We start from the raw sequence: 21,387 nt of genomic DNA, 5'->3' as shown, positions 1-21,387 counted from the left end.
AAGATACACATACACCACTAGGGTACTGCTGCTTCTGTAGCTTGTTTGAGACTGGTCCCAACTGTAGAGATTTTCAATGCAGCACCACTGAGTTCTGTTCATATTTTCACTGAATACTATTTATTGGACGTAGAATTGCAATATGATGCTTAGTGTGGCAAGGCAGTGCTGCAATTCATTTTTGCCTAGAACTGCTCCTCTAATGGGGGACCCAGCTTCCTAATCTCCTGCAAGTAGGAATGCACAGAGGCCCTCAAAGAAGAAAAAAGTGTTATTTACTAATAATTGTTGTTCTTTAAGGGTTGTCTCTGTATAGTCACACTATCCAGCCACCTTTCCCTCTGCCTTGGGAGTTCTTTGTATTTCAGGACTTTGTGGGCTTGGGAAAAGGAACAGAGGTGGGCTGGGGGGTATGCTGTGTTATATAGACAGGGCTGATGAGGACATCCAGTTACCCCCTCCTCCCAGTGGATGCAAGTTTTCTATACAATTTTACATCTTAATGCTAGAGGTACCAAATCCCATTAATGCACAGAGTCAACCCCCAAAGAAGTTACCAGGAAGTAACCCCTCTTTATCCACTGCAGTCTGATACAATATCACCCCATCATAGCTCCGTTATTTATTGGCAGTCCTGCATGAAAATGTTTTGTGACCCAAATCCCTTTGCTAGCTCAGGTACATATGACTGACTTTTGTGGTCAATTGCAAGAGTAAAGTATTGTAACACCAACCTTGCTGAACATATTACAGAGTCAAGAATCAGAATCTGTGAGCTTACTAAAATAATTCACTGGGCAACAAATGTCAACAGTGCAATCAAGATCAAAGCCTTGTAGCCGTTCTGACTGTACTGTACTTCTTATAGCTTGTGTGCAGACTTTACTAGCCTCTTTGGTCCCTTGTTGGAAAGTAACATACAGTTTAGTTACTAAATATTGTACTGGTTATCAGACTTGAGGAACTTATTCTAAAGAGTGGTTTGAACCATTGCAAAATCTGAATATTTATTTTTTGTTCAGTCTAAAAATGTCAGCATATCTACATGCCATACCCATCAAATTAAGTTTTCTAATGTTCCCAGCATTACACTATACATTTCCTTAAATGGACCTGAAAATATAATGTACATATATACTTAATTTGGTTATTAAATCTAAAAATGACCTCATTGGCCAGTTAAATTAATAATCATCATAAATTTGTATTCCACCGGGTAGATATTGGCAGATCATTAGGACCTGCAAATGGGTCTTCATGCTTTCTGTGCTCCTAAGAGTGATTTTACAAAAGACTGAAAGTCTTTTAAGGTGATTCAGCCCCACACCCTAACAGAATGTACTGCAGGAAAGAAAGCTGCTAGAAATTAAAAGCAATTGAAGTTCTAATACATGAGAACAATAACAGTTTGGCTTCCATTTTTGTGATGATCTCCTGCTTGTAAATTGCTGGGAGCTATGTTCCTTGCTTGCTTATTCCATTTGTAAGATTTGCAAAGGTAGTTAATTTCATCCTCTGATTCACTTCTTAGAACTACTTTTCCCCCCCTTCCTCTTCTTGTTTTTCCTTTCCAAAAATGTAACCAGAATTATTCTCATTAATCATGGTGGTTATTTGTGGGACTGGTAGAGTCATGAGCAGCCATAGTTTTGAAGCTTGGTATGATTTTAAAATAATATTAAGTCTGCTGAAGTTAAAAGTGGTTGAAAATTTCAAATAGACTATATACGTTAACTTTTTCATAGCCCATATATATATATGCATGTTTGAGAGAGATACACACATACATTTATAAATATATATAATATAAACATTAAATATATACATACAATCATGATACATTTAATGGATGAATGTGTCTGTCAGTCCTCTCCTCAAATAACGTATATTTGTGAACTAAAATTAACCATTTCATGTGTATAAAATGAGACTGTTATTGAATTACAGTTTACTTTTAGAGTAAACAATGAAAATTATATGATATCCAGAGAGTTTACTTTCTGCCGTACTGCATTTTAGTCACAGTAGTTTTTGGTTTTATGCCTACCATGCAATGACAAAGGTTTATTTTTCCTTTGTTCTTTTCAGAGTGCTGCAGCAGCTCCCAGTCCAGTGCTAGGAAACATTCCCCCAGGAGATGGCATGCCAGTAGGTCCTGTACCACCGGGTTTTTTTCAGGTATTCAGAAAAATTATGATTCAGACATTTTAGGATGTAGAAAAGCTTTAGTTGCATTATTTGAAGCTGTGTAAAAAAGGGCCTATTCTAAATTATATTATGCATAATGTGGACAATATTTAAAAGATAGTTATTTTTAAGAAAAATATACAGGAGGACAGCAAGTGACCTCTTTGACTAATAATAATAATTCCATTGAATACAGTATCACTCCTTCACAACTTCAAAGATAAGAATTTGTGCTATTTTATGGTTAAAGATTGAAAATTATTTAATATATTTTTATAATAACCTCTTATGAGGAAATGTAAGAATTATACTGATATTTTGATGTAAGAATTGAGTTGTTGTTCATGTCTAGCTGTTTGCAAAGTGGAGCCAGAGGGCCAGATTTTCAAAAGTTTTCAGGGGCCTGATGTCAATTGGAGTTAGGCACCTAGGTGCATATGAAAATCTCACCAAGTACATTTGCATGTTTCAATGTTTCAATACCTTTGAAATTCTTGCCCCTAGTGCATAACAACAAGCCAAGGAATCAATGCATACTCAGCCTTCCCTTAAGGTTTGATCTGGGTGAAATTATACTTTTGGTGGTTTGGACACTAACAGTGCAGTATGCTTACTTGTGGTAAATAACAAACTGGTATGCAAGGCCAAACTAACAATTTCAGTCCAGGAATGGAGAGCTCATATAAATGATCTATCTGCCTCCTTCCTACCAGGATCCAGTTATTTTTCTCCCCACTGTGCCTGCTATTGCCATGCAGCCCATAGGAGTAAATACAGCTCTAGAGCTGGAGTAACTCCCTAATTTGACCACAGTGGAGAGACAGACTTTCTACACTTATCCAAGTGTGGAGAGGAATTTTTGGTTCACATATGTGGTCGCCTGCTGAAAAATGAGTAAACCAGGTGTCCAGGGCTGAAGTGTGAGGAGCAGATGAGGATGGGGAAGTTCTCTCCTGTGAAAGACAGGGGTGAAAATTAGGAGAATATGGAGGAGGAGAATATGGAAGAGGATCTTCATTCTCCTTTCCCACTAAAGGCCATGAGATGGGAGTACTAGGTGTATCTGAAAGGTATAGTTTCACTCTGATGGATATTTTTTTGTAGGCAATCAGAAATCTTTACTGAGCGTTTTTGTTCTGTATGCATGAGTGATAGCAGTATGCAGTGTTGTGTAGCCATGTCGGTCCCAGAATATTAGCGAGAGAAGGTAGTTGAGGTAATATGTTTTATTGGACCAACATCTGTTGGTGAGAGACAAGCTTTCGAGCTTACACTTCACATTGAATGGTTCCTTGAAATATGTGTTAACTACTTAAACTAAACTATCTGTTCAAACTTTGTAGTTCACAGTGACACTTTGAGTTAGTTTCCCAGACCTGAAGAAGAGCTCTGTGTAAGAAGCTTGTCTCTGTCACCAACAGAAGTTGGTCCAATAAAAGATATTACCTCACCCACCTTGTCTCTCTGAGTGATAGCGGGTTATCTACATGGAGTTCCTCTTCACACAGTCATAGAGGGAGGAGGAGTTCTGATTGCAGGATTCACTGCCACAAGAAGAGCTACAGAAGTCTTGAAGCTGGTCACAAGCATTGTGTTTCACCTGCTAACCCAGAATCTGAGTGAAGTTGTTCAGTGTAGTGGTGAAAGAAATTTTGCAGAAGAAACATCCTGTTTGCAGGTATCATTACAAAATGCCCAGGAGTTGGCAGGAATTATGTTAATTATTTTTAAAAAGCACTTAGCCAATAGATAAAAAGTTACAAGCAGAAATAAAACAAAACAACAACTTCACAGTATTAGCCTCACACCTGAGAAGGAAAAAGGTCCATGTTTGTCAATATCTGGATGAATGGCTGATGAATTGGTCATCTCTGAAGTGTCAAAATGTGTTGACAGCAAGTTTAAACGACAAATTTTACATACTGCTTTTATATTAAAGAAAAAGAAGCAAAAAAGAAAGCAAAATAATATAAGGATATCATGCCATCTAGTGGCAGTTGCCCATTCCCTGTATTAGCCATATTATATGGATGCACTATTTTTAGCTCTGTTGTGCTGTAGCAGAGCTGACCTAATGCTCTGATAGAGCATTATTACAGGAAGAAGAATGAGTGAAAAGAAGTTTCATATTCTTTTCATCCATGGCATTACTATTGACTACAAAAAGTTAAGTGTAAATAGCACTCAGGTAATTAAACTAACTAAAACAAGCTAGGAAATTCAGAGTCAATGATAACTCACATCCTCTTTGCATTTCAAAACAAAAAGCCAGACAATATACATTTAATAAGCAAATAGATTACAAGCTTCCGTGGAAGGATATAAAATGTATATTTTTTTGAAGGGATGGGTTAATAGTCTCCCAGGTAACTACAGTGGGCACCTTTACATCCCCCTGATTCTGGGGATAGCAGGGGGCCAAACCAGCCTACCCGAAAGTTGGAACAGCCGCAGCAGTCAGTCATTCTAACCTACACCAGCTAGAACTGTCTCATAGGGGCCATTCTGCCAACCAGGGATCAGCTGAGCATATCATGCTCCAGGTCTGCCCCCTTCCACCTCTAGAATATCCTCTCGCGCACATAGCTGATTCTGACACACACTTTGGACTAGGAATGAGTCAGGAGGGATTGGTTTAACAATAGCATAGGAAGAATCCTCATCTGTCCTTTTAGAGCAACTTTAAAGTCACAGCACTGCTCCAGTGGCACTAAGGGATTTTAGCAAGGCTGAAGATCTGACCCCATTATATATTTAAGTTCATTTTGAAAATATCTGATCTTTTTAAAGTTGTGTCTGGAACTATAAGTCCACTACTATCTTCCTGCGAAGTCCCATGTAGTTTTCTGATTTTCTAGTCCATTGCCTTTATCATCCACCATCCCTGTTGTCCTCCAAACAATCACACACAGTTTAACAATGGCAGCATCCTGCTTAGCCACTTATTTTTCACTATTGAAAAATTCATGCCTTCCCCACTCCCACAGTCTTACCTGTCTGCTTCTCCTTCAAGTACAAAAATTACTCAGAGAAAACAGTTTGAGTGGTAACTGGGACACCTCTTTTCTCCTTGTTGTGGAGTCTACACAGTCTGCCCTCTTGGTCATAAGTAAAGATGGAGCAGATCAGCTATTGCCTACTTTTCAACTGTGAACAGTGGAAATCTCAGATTCCCAGAAAATCTGTGTTGCCACTGAAACATCAATTGGTATATGGTGGCATTTGTTTTTATTTAGGAGAACAAATAAATATTCGTTAATACAGCCTTAGGCTACGTCTACACTGCAAGCTAGTGGTATGATTCCTAGCTCTCATAGACACAGTCATATTATCTCTCACATGAGCTAGCATGGTAAAAATAGTATTGTAGCCATGGTGTAATGAGCAGCAGGAATGGCTGTGCACTGTGCTAGCAGCCCTGAGAACAAAGACACCGGAACCCAATAGGTATGTAGTTGGGGCAGCTAGCTCATGCCTCTGTTGCTACTGCCCATGCTACTGTCACTACACTACTATTTTTAGTATGTTAGTTCAGATAAGAGCTAGCACAGATATAGCTATGTAAGCAGGGAATCTTACCCCTAGCTTGTAGTGTACACATAGCCTCAGTGATCAACTCTAAAACTCTGCTTGCAAAATAAAAAGTTCTGTATTTTTATACTAAAATATACAAAACATAAAATGTGTACAATAATTATTTTATATGACCCTCAGCATGATTGTTCAAACAGTCACACATTTTCCATGCAGAGAGTTCCATTGCAGTCAATGGGATTCCATGATGGAGTTACAAGGGAAACTGAAAAGAATTGGCCCCATTAGAACAGGTAATCTTAAGTCTCAGAATTGTTGCTCAGAGCATCACAGATTGTTGAATATTCTTTTCATCAAATGAAAAATCACTACAGGCTTGAATGTAGCAGATAGGTGGAGTTGGAGGCTTTAGCAAGCCTAGAGAAGATCTGAAAATATGAAAATAGATTTTGAGGGAGATTTTATTCCCCCCCTATAATTAATGCTTATATTAAGAATATTGGTATACATGATATATGTTTGGAATGTTTGTAGTTATTTGTAGATGTAGTTGCCCGAATTCTACAAAGACTTAAGCCCATTATGACTACTCACATGTGTAAAGTTATGCACATGCTTAATTTTTCACAGAAACAGGACCTTTGTGTCATTGCTCCTGTAACCTCATATTTTATTTTAAAACTATTTTAAGTATGAAAATATAAATGAAACCCATCTTCAGTCTGTAAGTAGAGGATATTAGCACCTCAAAAGGTCTGAAAATAGTGTGGGTGTATGTTTGTGTGTGTGTTCCTCTCTCTCTCTCTCTCTAAACACCAGAAATAAAGTCAATTTTTAAAAAGATAAAGGTGTCTGCTGGCTTTGATAATGCCATCCTACAGTTATAGTAATGGTATTATTGCGCACAACTATTAAAACAATAGTTAAAACTATTTAAAAATTTAATTTAAAAAATTAAAACTGCTCAGCTTGAGTAACTAAATATGCTTTGTGCCCATGCTTCCCCCACCACAATACAATCTCAAGCAGCCACAAACCCACTGCTAGTTTTGGAACAGTATTAGGGGAAGGGAAGGCACCTAAATGACAAACGCCTTATAAATATCTATTGAGGGAGTGGAGGCAAAATAAGGCTTGGATTAAATCTTTACCTATGCTGAGCTTTTGACTCTTATGTAGAGGAAAATATATATACCCTTTGGGGTGCACAAGCCCAATATTGACTGTACGTCAAAAGTGGCATTACAGTGTCTTCTGAAGAGTGCTAAGGGGTGCTTGGTTTGGTTTTTTTTTCATTGGTTGTGGGTTGTTTTTTGCTGATGTTTTGTAATTTATAAATGATGCCGTTTTCTTCACGGGTGAATCCTGTCCTTGGCATAAATTGACAGTTGTACTTTCCATTAGACTTAAGAGATCAGTTTCATATACCAAAATTCTGTTGCTGAAGATAATGCTTTTAGCTTCATCATCATAATAATATGATGTATAATATCTGTAGCAGCAATAGTGATTCTTAGTGATTCTTAACTGAGAAGTCGCTGAGGCTTTTAGTTTTCACTTGCCAGCATTGCTCCTAGAAATGAGTTGTTCAGGTGTTGGGTGGGGAATTGCTAATTTTTTTAGAAATGTGTTCTTATTCTCAATGTTTATGTTCAAAATGTCTGAATTTTAGAGGCATGGGTAAAAAAAAAAAAGGTCATGTGGTCCTTCCTGACCTTACTAGCTCCTGCTCAAATCATGTTTGGAATGATTAGTTCTATTTTGTGTAATGTTTTCACTCAAAATTAAAGTCACAACTCTTCAACTGATTTAAAATATATATACTTCATAGTACTTTTTAAATTGTACTGCTTAAGAAATCTCCATTAATTATCATGTACATAGTTCAGCCTCTTCCTCTCCCACTTGCTGGATCTTCTTGAGTGAGAAATAATCATTATATTTGCTGCAAAGGGAGACATATTCGACAACAGTACCATTCCAACAGATCATCTGTTATTGAAATGAGTGTTACTTACCTTCTCAAATTCCTGGTGAAATAAATTCGGTAGCAGCAATGGATCCTGTTTGTAAGATCCTAGAGAAGTATTGTACATAAGTGCAAAGGGGTTTTTGTATGCAGATTACCAGGTGTGTATTCAGAGCACTGCAGTTATTCTTTCTTATTGTGGAATAGGTCCAGTAATTCTTTGATGAGGATAAAGCATTGACCTTAATTGAAAAACTATTATTTGTTCTAGGAGTACTTGTGGCACCTTAGAGACTAACCAATTTATTTGAGCATAAGCTTTCGTGAGCTACAGCTCACTTCATCGGATGCATACTGTGGAAAATACAGAAGATGTTTTTATACACACAAACCATGAAAAAATGGGTGTTTATCACTACAAAAGGTTTTCTCTCCCCCCACCCTACTCTCCTGCTGGTAATAGCTTATCTAAAGTGATCACTCTCCTTACAATGTGTATGATAATCAAGGTGGACCATTTCCAACACAAATCCAGGTTTTCTCCCCCCCTCCCCCCCCCGCACAAACCCACTCTCCTGTTGGTAATAGCTTATCTAAAGTGATCACTCTCCTTACAATGTGTATGATAATCAAGGTGGGCCATTTCCAGCACAAATCCAGGGTTTAACAAGAACGTCTGAGGAACGGGGGGGGGGGGGGTGGGGGCGGGCGAGCGAATAGGTTACTTTTTATAATGAATCAACCATAGAGACTGGGAATGGTTGATTCATTATAAAAAGTAACCTATTTCCCCTTGTTTATTATTCCCACCCCCACCCCCCGTTCCTCAGACGTTCTCGTTAAACCCTGGATTTGTGCTGGAAATGGCCCACCTTGATTATCATACACATTGTAAGGAGAGTGATCACTTTAGATAAGCTATTACCAGCAGGAGAGTAGGGTGGGGGGAGAGAAAACCTTTTGTAGTGATAAACACCCATTTTTTCGTGGTTTGTGTGTATAAAAACATCTTCTGCATTTTCCACAGTATGCATCTGATGAAGTGAGCTGTAGCTCACGAAAGCTTATGCTCAAATAAATTGGTTAGTCTCTAAGGTGCCACAAGTCCTCCTTTTCTTTTTGCGAAAACAGACTAACACGGCTGTTACTCTGAAACCTATTATTTGTTCTGATTATTAGTCTTGTTCTGATTATTATTACTGAAGTCTGGAGAAGGGAGCTATAGTCATTAGATTTTTATTTTTAATTATTTTAAATGTTGCACTCTACATTCTTAACTTGATCAAACTTCTGACTGTTACCATATTTAAACTTCTAGGGTGGGAGGCCATGTTAGACAGCTCTAAACAAATATAAACAAACTCAAATAATTTTTGAGGGGGACCTCATTTGAAGCACACAGACATATTCCTGTTTATGAAACAGAGATTTAGTCACCAGAGAAGGCCATCAAGAGAAGTTCGCTCACTTATATATGTTGAGAGTCTGGTACACACCGTTTTATGTAAAAGCTAGTTATTGTGTGATTTACTTGATTTGCTTTACCCAAAGTACAACTTTCAATACTTTTGCCAAAAATAAAGCATAGACCTGTGTAGAGTTTAATAGTTGTTCAAATATGATTGAATGGGAAAGTGCTTTTTATTAAGCACTGATCATAGACTATCTGAGTATAATAAGATAAGCTACATATTTATGCTCATCAGCAGAATGTGCCAACACAAGTGTGTCATTTGGAGTATTTAGTCTTGGTTAGCACTAAAATGTGTTAATCAAGAGTGTCTTATAAACTGCAATGACAGTGATTGTTGATACAGAACAGAGAGAAAACCAAACAAATTAAAATATGTGACTTGTAAACTAACTCTAGTCAATTCATTTGACACGCATTTTATGTCTCATTCCATTTTCTAAATGAAAGCACTTATCTCCTACCAGTAACAGTTAAAAGCACTTAGCGATCATATTATAATACAAGGAGCCTGAAGGATGTATATTAAAAAAAAATTACTTCCTTAACGCTTTTCAGTACTGATAGGATAGGAAGAAAGTAAAATCAGAAAATTGTATGATAAAATCTTATTTCATGCTTTTGGAATATAACAGTTAACAATTTCAAACTTTTTAACAAGGGATGAGATATTAGTAAAAGACCAAAAATGTGCATATGAAGGAAAGGACTGAGAGGGAAGACAAAAGAGAGAGAACATGGGACATGACAGGTGAATTTAAAATGCAGGAGGAGAGAAGAACCTCGGATTATTTTTTTACCTAGATCATGAATCATCTTACAATTTCAGAACTTGGAATGTATGAATGGTGAGATTCTGTTCTTATGAGAATCAACACTTGACTTATGTTCTAGATGCTAGTAATTTGGACATTCTTAGTATACCTGCACCTGGAGTAGCAGCTAATAAGTATAAAATAATGTATCTCAATGCCTATGTAAATTAAGGCTGTAATTCCATTTTAGGGCTTCTGGTAATATGCAGTACTCAAGCTTTGTTTGTGAAGATAGCAAAGATAGTTGACTTTTACAAAGCGATTAAAGATTCAAAGTTAACTACATGTAACTGACACAATTTAAACAAGACAAGCCTTGTCTACCCTGAGTGCTAAATTGTGTTTCACATCATGTTGGAACACTAGGTCATTTCCCAATGTAGACAGGCCCCCTGTAAGGAGTGCCTTCAGCCTCTCAGAATGTTTAGGTATACAATATAAGAGGATTATTTTAAAGTATGTTACTATTTAAAAAAAAAAATTAATTGAAAATATAAGAAGTAAAACAGTATGTTATTTTAATGTTCATATTATTAAAAAGCTATTTTAATTTGATTTTTTAAGGTAAAACTGGTCTACAATTTAGGAATTATTTGGGGAAATTTGCAGAGCTTCTCCTGCCCATATAGCTGAAATTAATGAGAGTTGCTATAGTTCAACTATAGTTAAACTCCCTCGCTCCCTCCCTGCAATTATCAACAGTAATGCATTAGTGCATTATTCTGGCCACCCACCAAGCACATTGCCCACATGCCCCACATTTGTCTCTTGTGATCGTGTAGGCAAAGCTCCTTAGCCACGCATTCTACCAGTAAGAATAGGGGTTACTGCTTCATCTCCTGTTGACGCTCCAAATAAGCTCTGCTACATGGAGTCTCTGAGGGGAGGTGTTGAATCAGCACACTTTCCATCTATTCTGGGCACACCCACTTCCTGGACAGCATCCCTTAGGCTGTGTCTACATAGGGTGAAAAACGTAGTTTTTTTCAATCTGTGTAGTTTAAAATGATTAACGCCTGCCCCCCCCCCCCCCAACATCCATGGAGAGAGAGTTTTCAGTCAGGTTAGGTTTCAGAGTAGCAGCCGTGTTAGTCATGTTAGCTAATCATATTGTAGGCAAGTCTGTCTCTGAAGGCCCGTTCACACTAGGATAAAAGACAGGGATCCTAGGCGCTATGGTAATACAAAATAATTAATAATATATGTCTTAAAGTCTTATAGTAGAGGGGACACCCTAGGAGGTTCACCTTAACCAGCTAACACATGGTAAAATTAAATTTGCCTTGTCAAGAGTAGAGTTAAATAGTTCATTAGTTAAAACAGTTAGCAATATGTTGTGAAAATGCATCTTTTTATCTTGTGAACAGACCCCAACACTGTCAACTAGGCTAAAACACAACAGCTAACAGGACTGAAGAGGTGTTACATTATATCTACATTCGTGTTTAGGGGAATTTTCAATTATGTTAAGCTAATTGGATTTGAAGAAGTACCTTTTAACCCTCGGTAGACAGGGCCCTACTGTTCAGACGGCATTCACCACTTTTTGCCTCCCCACCTCAGGGTAATTGCCATGTAAGAACATGCCATACTTGATCACACCAATTGTCCATCTAGCCCAGTATCCTGTCTCTGACAGTGGCCAGTACCAGAGCTTCAGTGGAAATGTACAGAAAACTATGCAATTTTGGAGAGATCAACCCGTCTTTCCCTCTGAGCTTCTTGCAGTCTGACATTTACAGTCGCCCTTGGCATGAGGTAATATCATCCCTAACATCCCTAATCATTGTGGCTAATAACTGTTGATGGACGTATCCTCCATGAAGTTATCTAGTTCTTTTTTTAACCAGTTATACTTTTGGCCATCACAGCATCCCATAGCAATGAGTTCCACAGGTTAATTGTACGGTGTGTGAAAAAGTATTTCCTCTTGTTTGTATTAAACCTGCTGCCTATTAATTTCATCAGGTGACCCCTGTGGGAAAGGGAAAATAACACTTCATTCACTTTTGTTTTTCCACACCATTCATTATTTGAGACCCCTATCATATTCCCCCTTAATCATTCCTTTTGTAAGCTGAACAGCCCTAATCTTTTTAGTCTCTCCTCATATGGAAGCCATTTCATACCCTTGATCATCTTTTCTGCCCTTCTCTGAACCTTTTACATTTCAACTATATCCTTTTTGAGATGGCTTCACCATACCTGGTCACAGTATTCAAGATGTGGGTGCACCATGGATTTATATAGTGGCATTATGATATTTTCTGTCTTATTTTCTATCCCTTTCCTAACATTGTTTGCCTTTTTGACCACTGCTGCACACTGAGTTGAAGTTTTGATGATTTCTTTCTTGAGTAGCAACAGCTAATTTAGAACCCATCATTATATATGTGTAGTTGGGATATTTTTTCCAATCTGCATTACTTTGCACTTCAATGTTGAATTTGATCTGCCATTTTGTTGCCCAGACACCCAGTCTGAGATCCCCATGTAACTCTTTGAGGTCATCTTTGGATTTAACTATCTTGAATAAATTTGAATTATATGCAAACTTTGCCACTTCATTGTTCACTCTCCTTTCCAGATAATTAATGAATATGTTGAACAGTTGGGGGATCCCATTGCTTATCTGTCTCCATTGTGAAAACTGACCATTTTTTCCTACCCTTTGTTTCTTATCTTTTAACCAGTTACTGATCCATGAGAGGACCTTCCCTATTATCCTATGACTACTTAGTTTGCTTAAGAGCCTTTGGTGAGAGATCTTGTCAGGGGCTTTCTGAAAATATAAATACAACTAAATTGTCTGGATTTCCCTTATCCACATGCTTGTTAACATCCTCAAAGAATTCTTATTGATTGGTGAGGCATGATTTCCCTTTACAAAAGTTGTGTTGACTCTTCCTCAACAAATAGTGTTCATCTATGTGTCTGATAATTTTGTTCTTTAGTATAGTTTCAGTCAAGTTGCCTAGTACTGAAATTAGGCTCATGGCCTATAATCGCCAGGATTGCTTCTCACATCCTTTTTAAAAATTGGTGTTACGTTAGCTACCTTCCAGTTATCTAGTACAGAGGCTTATTTCAATGATAGGTTATATACTACAGTTAGTAGTCCTGTCATTTCATATTTGAGTTCAATCAAACTCTTGGGTGAATACCATCTGGTCCTGGTGACTCATTACTGTTTAATTTTTCAATTTGTTCTAAAACCTCTACTATTGACCCATTGGTGTGTGACAATACTTCAGATTTGTTCCTAAAAAGAATAGCTGTGATGTGGGTATCTCCCCCATGTCCTCTGCAATGAAGACCAATATAAATAATTTATTTTGTTTTGCTGAAATGGCCTTGTACTTACTGCCACCAGGTGTGTGCTGCCATAAGTGAATGTAGAACCTAGGGTGAATCTTGCCCTATATATTTACCTTTTCTTTTTGAGGTAAGTTTTCTTTAACTTTTTTTCAGGTTATTTTTTACATTAAATTGAACCATACAGCACAGCCTGCACATAGGCTATCACAGTGGTGGGCAGCCTGCGGCACGTGGGCTGCATGCAGTCCATCAGGGTAATCCACTGGCAGGCCGCCAGACAGTTCGTTTACATTTGCACGGCCTCCTGCAGCTCCCAGTGGCCGCGGTTCGCCCAGCTGCAGGTGGCCGTGCAAAGGTAAACAAACTGTCTGGCAGCCCACCAGCGGATTACCCTGACGGGCCGCATGTTGCCCGCCACTGGGCTATCACATGCATAGAAATTCACACATAAAGATTAAATTTACTTTAAAATCTGTCTGGTTAAACAAGAGTCACATTTCCAGGAATTGAAATTTGAACTTACTAAAATACATAGAAATAAAAGAAGTCCTGTGTTTAACTCCTTCTTTCAGAGGCTTCATCCAATGTTCCGGAGCAGAGAGAAGGAATCCAGAAATTACATAGAGGTGCCTTTTAAAAAGCAAGTGGAATCATGGTAGTTTTCTAATGGGTTCTCTGACCACAATTTTCAAACCTGGATACCTAATGTTAGGCCCCTTAATCCAAATGTAGGCCCCTAAAGAAGAGTGGCCTGATTTTCAGAGATACTGAGCTTGCAATTCCCACTGGTTTCAGTAGGATTGTGGATACCCATCATTACTGAAAATCAGGCTACTTATATTAAGGTGCCTAAATATTGCAAATTTTGCAATTTATTTGCACATTTTTGTCATTATATATGAAAACATGAGTAAAAAGAAGTAACAGCAGTATCCAAATATTAATTTAACCTCACTTGGGAATAAACAAACTCTAATCCCAGTATTCAGAAAGGATGTTGATTTAAATAAAAGAGTTTCTTGAGAGCCAGGCCACTTGCTGGATTATCATCTGTAGGAATTTACCCAAGCGCTGGTTGCTAGGCACAAGAAATCTTGAACATTTTATATTTCAAAATCAAGCAGGCTAAAGCTTAACAGCAAACAGAACAAAAATAGCTAGTAGTAACAATAAGCAGTTAAAGATGCCAGAGTCTCTATGTCATCTTCATCCTGTTGGATATTGTTTGTGGAATCCGACTTTTGTAACTTGTCAAAAAGTCATGCTGAATCATTATCACTTTTCCTGACTGTCTGAACCAGAATGTAACCAGGAAAAGTGCTGCTGTTTCAACATATGCTTTTTCGAAGGCTTTCCTAATAGAAACACATTCTCTCCTTTTCTGATTGTTTTTGCTGGGCTTTAGAATGAGAAGAATGAAATTTTGAAGACTGATTTTTTTTAAATAGAATGTATCTTTTGTTCCCGTACCAGCTGTTGGAATTGTTTCTTTGTCATGACTGTCTGTAACAGAAAAATAATATTTGTTTCCTGCACCCTGTTTAGGGTTTTTCAATACAGACTTTTTTTTAAACCTGCAGTCATTATAATGGGATCTTCTACTTTGTCCAGCTGTATAACATTAAAACCACTGTACAGTCATTTGCTCCAGCCATTTCAGTGAGCTCAGTAAGTCCAACACTTCCAGCTCAGCTTTTGTTCTCCAGAATTTCCACTCTGTTGGTCTGAGAGATCCTGAGGGAAAGGCTTGTGGAAGGAGAGGTTTTGCCCTGATTATTGCAGGGATAGTCTTCTCTTTGTTCAAATATTCACAATTTAAAGAATGCTTTAGGCTCTTCAGCTGCTTCTGGAATTACAGGTGTTATTAGTTGCCAAAATCACTCTTTTATCATCTTTCTACTTAGACATTTGCTCCCTTTCCTTTCAGATCTAGACTTTGCTACCATGATCCCTGCTTTCTGACTTCTAGATGGGAATAATTCAATGTGTTCTACCTATGGTTGTGTTTGAAGACAGCTTGAAAGTTACAGCTGGTGAAAATTTCATGGGCTGTCGTGCTTGAAAATGTAATCATGAGGAATTGTAATAGCACTCCCCCTGATCTCTGGTCACAGGATCATTGTCTCTGGCACCCCCTACTAGGCTCTCCCTCATCCCTGTGATGGCCTTTTCCAGCCTTTGTCTTCTCCTGAGTTCCTTCAGGTGTTCTGTGGCTTGGCCCTCAAACCAACTCACATGAAAGTCTAAACCACTTCCACTGGAACATGAACAAATCCAAATGAATCTTAAAACTTATACCCCTTCTGCCTCTTTCAGACTCCACTTTAGTTCCTTTGTTGGCCCTACCTCAGGCTTCCCCTGCAGGAACCTAACCTGCTCCCGTAATATTCTTCCTCTGTTGTTTCCTGTCTGCTAAAGCCTATCCCAGGGCTTCTCTCTGCCAGAGAGATCTGTCTCCTCTGCAGTCTCTCCTCCGCTGAGCTCCTTCAGTCTACCTATAAGTCATAACTATACCTCCTCTGGCCAGAAGGCAGTTAATTAATCACCCTCCAGATGCAGAGCATGACTAATTGGGATTCTTTCCCTTGCCTTTCAGGTGATGGGGGTTAAGCCCCAACACTGGAATGTTAGATCTGTTTTCTGATGTTTGCATTGGCTTCCTGTTTACTTCTGGGTGCAAGTTAAGGAGTTGACTTCCATATATTAATTCCTAACTGGTTTGCTTCCCAGCAATCTTAAAGACTATCTCTTTCCTATGTACTACAATGGCAGCTGAGGTCCAGTGGACACTCAGCTAACACCAAGTGATGGTGAACCAAGGTTTGTTGGATGGGGTAGGTAGACTGGCGTGTGGGGAGGAAGGGTTGCATTACATGAGGTATGTGAGCAGAGCTCAGTAATTTAGATAATGTAGTTCAAATAAGTCTCCAGACCTCTAGACACATATGTGAACCAAACCTGAAATCCAAATCCTCTGTCACTATTATATACCTTATATTCTTTAAAATGAAAACGTAAAAAGATAAAGTACTTGACATTTTGAATTATTCTGTTATTATGTATCTCTCAACTCTTCCTAGAGTATTTTATTTTATATTCCAGGCTTTTTAACTTCCCTTTTATCCAGTCAAAAACTTCCATTTTTGATTATGTAATGTTAATAGTTTATCATTTTACATATGCTGTGCATATAGTTGTTCATATTCCGCTTACACAATAGCTGTATTAAAAATTTTAAGAAATGCAGCTTGGTACTAATCTTCAGAAAAGAGTTTTAAAATATATATAGTTTTGCTAAGTGCTGCAGACTAATGTACTAAATACTGTTGTCAAAGTATATAAGATGAGCTCCTGAGATTTGAGGATCACAGGAACTATATATGTAGTTACTACATAAAACATTTCTGAACTAAATTGAATTCTTTGGTTATGTTCCTTTTTTCATAGCCTTTTATGTCCCCTCGATACCCTGGAGGTCCAAGGCCACCTTTAAGAATACCCAATCAGGTAAGAGCCTTATATCAAGGACACACATTTATGGGCCGTGGTTTTCAATCTTTTTACATTTGCAGACCCATAAAAAATTTCGAATGGAGGTGTGGATTTCTTTGAAAATCTTAGACATAGTCTGTGGACCTACAGGGTTTGCAGACCACAGGTTGAAAACCACTGTTTTAGGGAATATGGTATAGTGGTTAATAGGGGGATTCCTGAGTCCCATTTCTGATTGTTCCATCAACTACTAACTTCTGTAATTTCTAATTCATTTAATCTTTGTCTGCCCCTTTTTGCCCAGCTGTAAAAGGGTATATTGATATGTACTACATAGGAGAGGTGGGTAGCTTAATTAAAGTTTATTAACTGCTTTCTGATCTGTACATGGAAGGAACTATATCAGAGGTGGGCAAACTATGGCCCACGGGCTAAATTTGGTCCGCGGGACCCTCCTGCCCAGCCCTGAGCTCCTGGCCTGGGAGGCTAGCACCCGGCCCCTCCCCTGCTATTCCCCCTCCCCCGCAGCCTCAGCTCACTGCGCTGCCGGCGCAATGCTCTGGGCAGAGGGGCTGCGAGCTCCTGGGGCAGTGCAGCTGCAGAGCCCGGCCTACCCCGGTGCTCTGTGCTGCACGGCTGTAGCGCCGCCAGCCACCAGTGTTCCAGGCAGCGCGGTAAGGGAGCAGGGGGATTGGACAGAGGGCAGGAGAGTTCGAGGGGGTGGTCAGGGGCCAAGGGTGTGGATAGGGATCAGGGCGGTCAGAGGGCAGGAAACAGGGTGGTTGAATGGGGGCAGGGGTCCTGGGAGGGCAGTCAGGAAGGAGAGGAGGGGTTGGATGGGGCGGCGGGGGGCAGTCAGGATCAGGGGTTCCGGGGGTGGTCAGGGGACAGGGAGAAGGGATGGTTGGATGGGGAGGGGTCCCGGGGGGGCAGTCAGGAATGAGAGGAGGGGTTGGATCGGGCTGTGGGGGGAAGTCAAGGGCGGGACGTCTGGGGGAGGTCAGGGAGCAGGGGGTGGTGGATGGGACAGGAGTCCTGGGGGGGCTGTCAGGGGGCGAGAAGCGGGCGCGGGGTCAGATAGGGGTTGGGGGCCGGGCCATGCCCGGCTGTCTGGGGTGGCACAGCCTCCCCTAACCGGCCCTCCATACAATTTTGGAAACCCGACGTGGCTCTCAGCCCAAAAAGTTGGCCTGCCCCTGGACTATATACTGTAAGTGAAAAGTTATCATTGCTTTAAACATTTGTTATAAGTATACTGTAATTCAGTATAAAATAAATTCCTGATTGCTGTACCTTACAATAATATGTTACTCAAAGACATTCTGGCATTTGACTTTCACATTTTTATATGTATGTATTTCTGAATTGTTTAAATACTGGCAGGTAAAAGCTGGATGTGGTGAATACTATAAAAACTACTGCCAACCTGCTGTTTTAATTTCAGAAGCTATTTTTGTCTGCACATTACACTGTTTTCAGTTTAGAGCTATAGCATAATCTCAGTGAATTACAGCTCTTGCAGTTCATTTACATTATGCCACATTCATGAATTACCAGTTTTGGCAACATTGCCTATCATTAAGTTACAGATAATATAAGCAGTACATGAAAGTGATAAACTATTGTAATGCAGTTTTAAAGTTGAAATTTTGATTACACAAAAGTCAGTAAAATCATAGTTAAAATTCTCACAGTAACCATAACTCTTCCCTCGAGCACATGCATTATAGTAGGGTTCTGTCTTATTTGGTCACATAGGAAAATGTGACATACTGCTCAGCAATAATACAATATGATACAGTGGAAGGAAGGGGCACTTCTTTATATAACCATACATGTTCCAAATATTGCATGAGTCAAATTTCCAGCCTGGGTGTCTTACACTAAGGACTTTACTCTTGTTTCCCTGCATGCCACCTGTCATCTTTGGCACAGGTGACCAGATTCCACTTTGCTGGAATTTGACACTTTTGCATGTTTTACTTTTTGCTCCTACATATCATTCTGAACCTGCACCTATTGAAGTAAATGATAATGCTCCCATTGACTAAAATGACACAGAATGAAACTCTATAAGTTCCATAAATCATATAATGAAGTACACAATTGTAATGCATACTCAAAAGGGAACATTGTGAATGTTACCTTTGAATTTCCTGACTCTTCTGCAATTAAAACCTCAACCTTAGAGTGCATGTGTTTATATATATATATATATATATATATATATATATATATATGTACGTATGTGTGTGTAAAAGTGTAAAATAATAAACATATATATATATTTATTTATGTATATACATATATATGTAAAATAATAAAAATTCACCACAATCATATTTCTTCGCAGTCAAGATAAACTGATCAGTTCCTTCATTAAGCAATACCAGTGTTACCTGATTAGATGCATTTAATAACACCAGATTTACGTACTCCAGATAAACATTTTTATTATGAATTAATTAATTTTAGTTGGCTTTTGAAACACCATTCCAGACTCAAACATCCATTCTTGATGAAGATTTTTGTAAGATGACTATACTACAGATATTTGTGCAAAAGGCTAGAGAAATTAATTGTAAATCTAACTATCTTATAACAGACTCAAAGGACAGATAATAACTTGGGGATTTAAAAACAATATGCTACATTTGGGCCAAGCGGGACATAACAACACATTATATTATCATGCTTGAAGGCAGGATTTGGGACCAAGCTTGGAGTCTCTTGTTTCCATTGTAGGAGTATAGAGAGTATATCTTGGAACTAATGTCCTTGGATGGTTAGGGAGGATGGAAACTACATTCCCCACCTCCCAGCCCTACCTTAGCCTGCATTTTGAATACCGCCCAGGTGGCCTAGTTGTGGCTGAGCATCTGAGAAGACCACAAAGCCACCCTTCTAGCCCTGGAAGGTAGCTGTTAAAATGATAGAGGATGTCAAAATTTAAACATAGAGAAAACTGACCCCAGAATCAAGAAACGGCATTGCCCCATGCTCCATAGCCAGGTGGGATACACAATACAAGAAAATTAGGGACAAATAAAAGAAAATTAGGTAAAAATAAATACTGAAGAATATTCACATTTAGCTGTTTAAATCATTGGAGCTCCATGTGGCCACAAGGGTGCGTGGATCCAATTGTAAGATCTTGTCCTATATCTTTAGCAGAGTTAAACTTTTTGCTTTACACTTGGCTCAGTAACAGTTTCAAAATTAAAAACAAAATTACCTGAATTATCTGTTTAAAATACAATTTATATTTCCTCTCAACATGTTTTATATATGTGTAGGCACTTGGAGGTGTCCCAGGAAGTCAGCCATTATTGCCCAGTGGGATGGACCCAACACGACAACAAGGTAAAGTGCCTGTTTACTAGATGTGAAATGTATATTGAGAATATCAACCTTTTTTTTTCTTTTAGAAAGGTTCTGCATGATCCCAAACTTGCATCCAGCACCTCTTGTTTTAAAGTCCACTGCGGCTGCGTAAACACTTTTCAAACGATGAAGTGATAATTTGTCAATAATTTAGAAGTGTTTTTATGCACCACAGTTGGTAAAGTTGTGTGATTTTTTTCAGGGCATCCAAACATGGGTGGGCCAATGCAGAGAATGACTCCTCCAAGAGGAATGGTTCCATTAGGACCACAGGTACCTTGCATAAATATGTGTGTCTATATTTACAGTACACATACATATGATATTTTAGGGTCCTTTTTGTCACAGCTGTACTAGAACGAAGGTTTAAATATGTCAGCACTTTTCTTTCTAATCCCATTTTTAAGGGATTTTCTCTCTATAATAAAAAAATATTCTCAGTTAAAACTTGACAAAGTTGCGAACTATAAAGAAAATTTATTGTATTTACAAAATTTTATAAAGATTGATTTAATTTATTTTGAATGATACAGTTATAATTCAAATAAAAAGGCTTACATATTTGTCCATATAACTATAAAACATTGAGAAAACTTAAGTTTATGCCACAATTAATGCATATTATGGTCTAAGTCTAGGATTTTCAAAGGAGCCTAAGCAATTGGCTCAGGCTCCTTTGAAAATCCTAACCTTATTGTTTATATTATTTTGGAGGGAAAATTAGCCCCACAATACAGCTAAAGTATTCATAGTCTGTGTAGCAAAATCAAAATTAATTAATTTTTATAAAGATCTTTCTCTAGCCACTAAACTTCTGATCAAAAATTCCACACTCTAGGTTTTTTGGCATAAGATTTTTAATATGCACAATTAGTCATACTGTCTATAGATGGTGCCTGCATATCACCTATAAATACCAGTTGTTAGCCTTGTCTTTCTAGATCTGCTTTTCAAGAAGAGCAACAAGCTTGAACATCTGTGTTCAGCCTTCCTCCCAATGCTGACCTGGTTATAGTTACTTATACAGAGACTCCTTCTCCAAGGGTGTGAAAGTTTTTTAGTAAAAATATATAATATTTCCACTTACAAGAATGAAGTCAAGTGGAAATTAAATCCATTCTGAAATACCTCCAAAAAGGTTAGCCCAGTGGATTGTCCATTGCTTATTATCACTTTTCCTCAGTAACTCAGGTCTCAAACTTTGTTTTTTGTTTTTT

At 38.4% G+C, this 21,387-nt stretch overlaps 1 protein-coding gene across 4 annotated transcripts in view; it reads left to right on the top strand.

The window, feature by feature from the left end:
- Positions 1-21,387, top strand: part of SSBP2 (single stranded DNA binding protein 2) — a 278,870-nt gene that overhangs the window by 196,234 nt on the left and 61,249 nt on the right. For 3 of the 4 annotated variants that reach the window (XM_048851558.2, XM_048851559.2, XM_075128553.1), the window contains exons 5-8: positions 2,089-2,178; positions 16,742-16,801; positions 20,083-20,149; positions 20,373-20,443. In XM_048851558.2, coding sequence (XP_048707515.1) covers positions 2,089-2,178; positions 16,742-16,801; positions 20,083-20,149; positions 20,373-20,443 — 288 coding nt within the window. The remainder of the gene's footprint in view (positions 1-2,088; positions 2,179-16,741; positions 16,802-20,082; positions 20,150-20,372; positions 20,444-21,387) is intronic. The other variant, XM_048851560.2, reaches the window with a different exon arrangement.

The sequence above is a fragment of the Caretta caretta genome, chromosome 5 (genome assembly GCF_965140235.1).
Source record: "Caretta caretta isolate rCarCar2 chromosome 5, rCarCar1.hap1, whole genome shotgun sequence".
NCBI classification, from domain to species: Eukaryota; Metazoa; Chordata; order Testudines; family Cheloniidae; genus Caretta; species Caretta caretta.
This window is presented reverse-complemented; position numbering and strand designations above follow the sequence as displayed.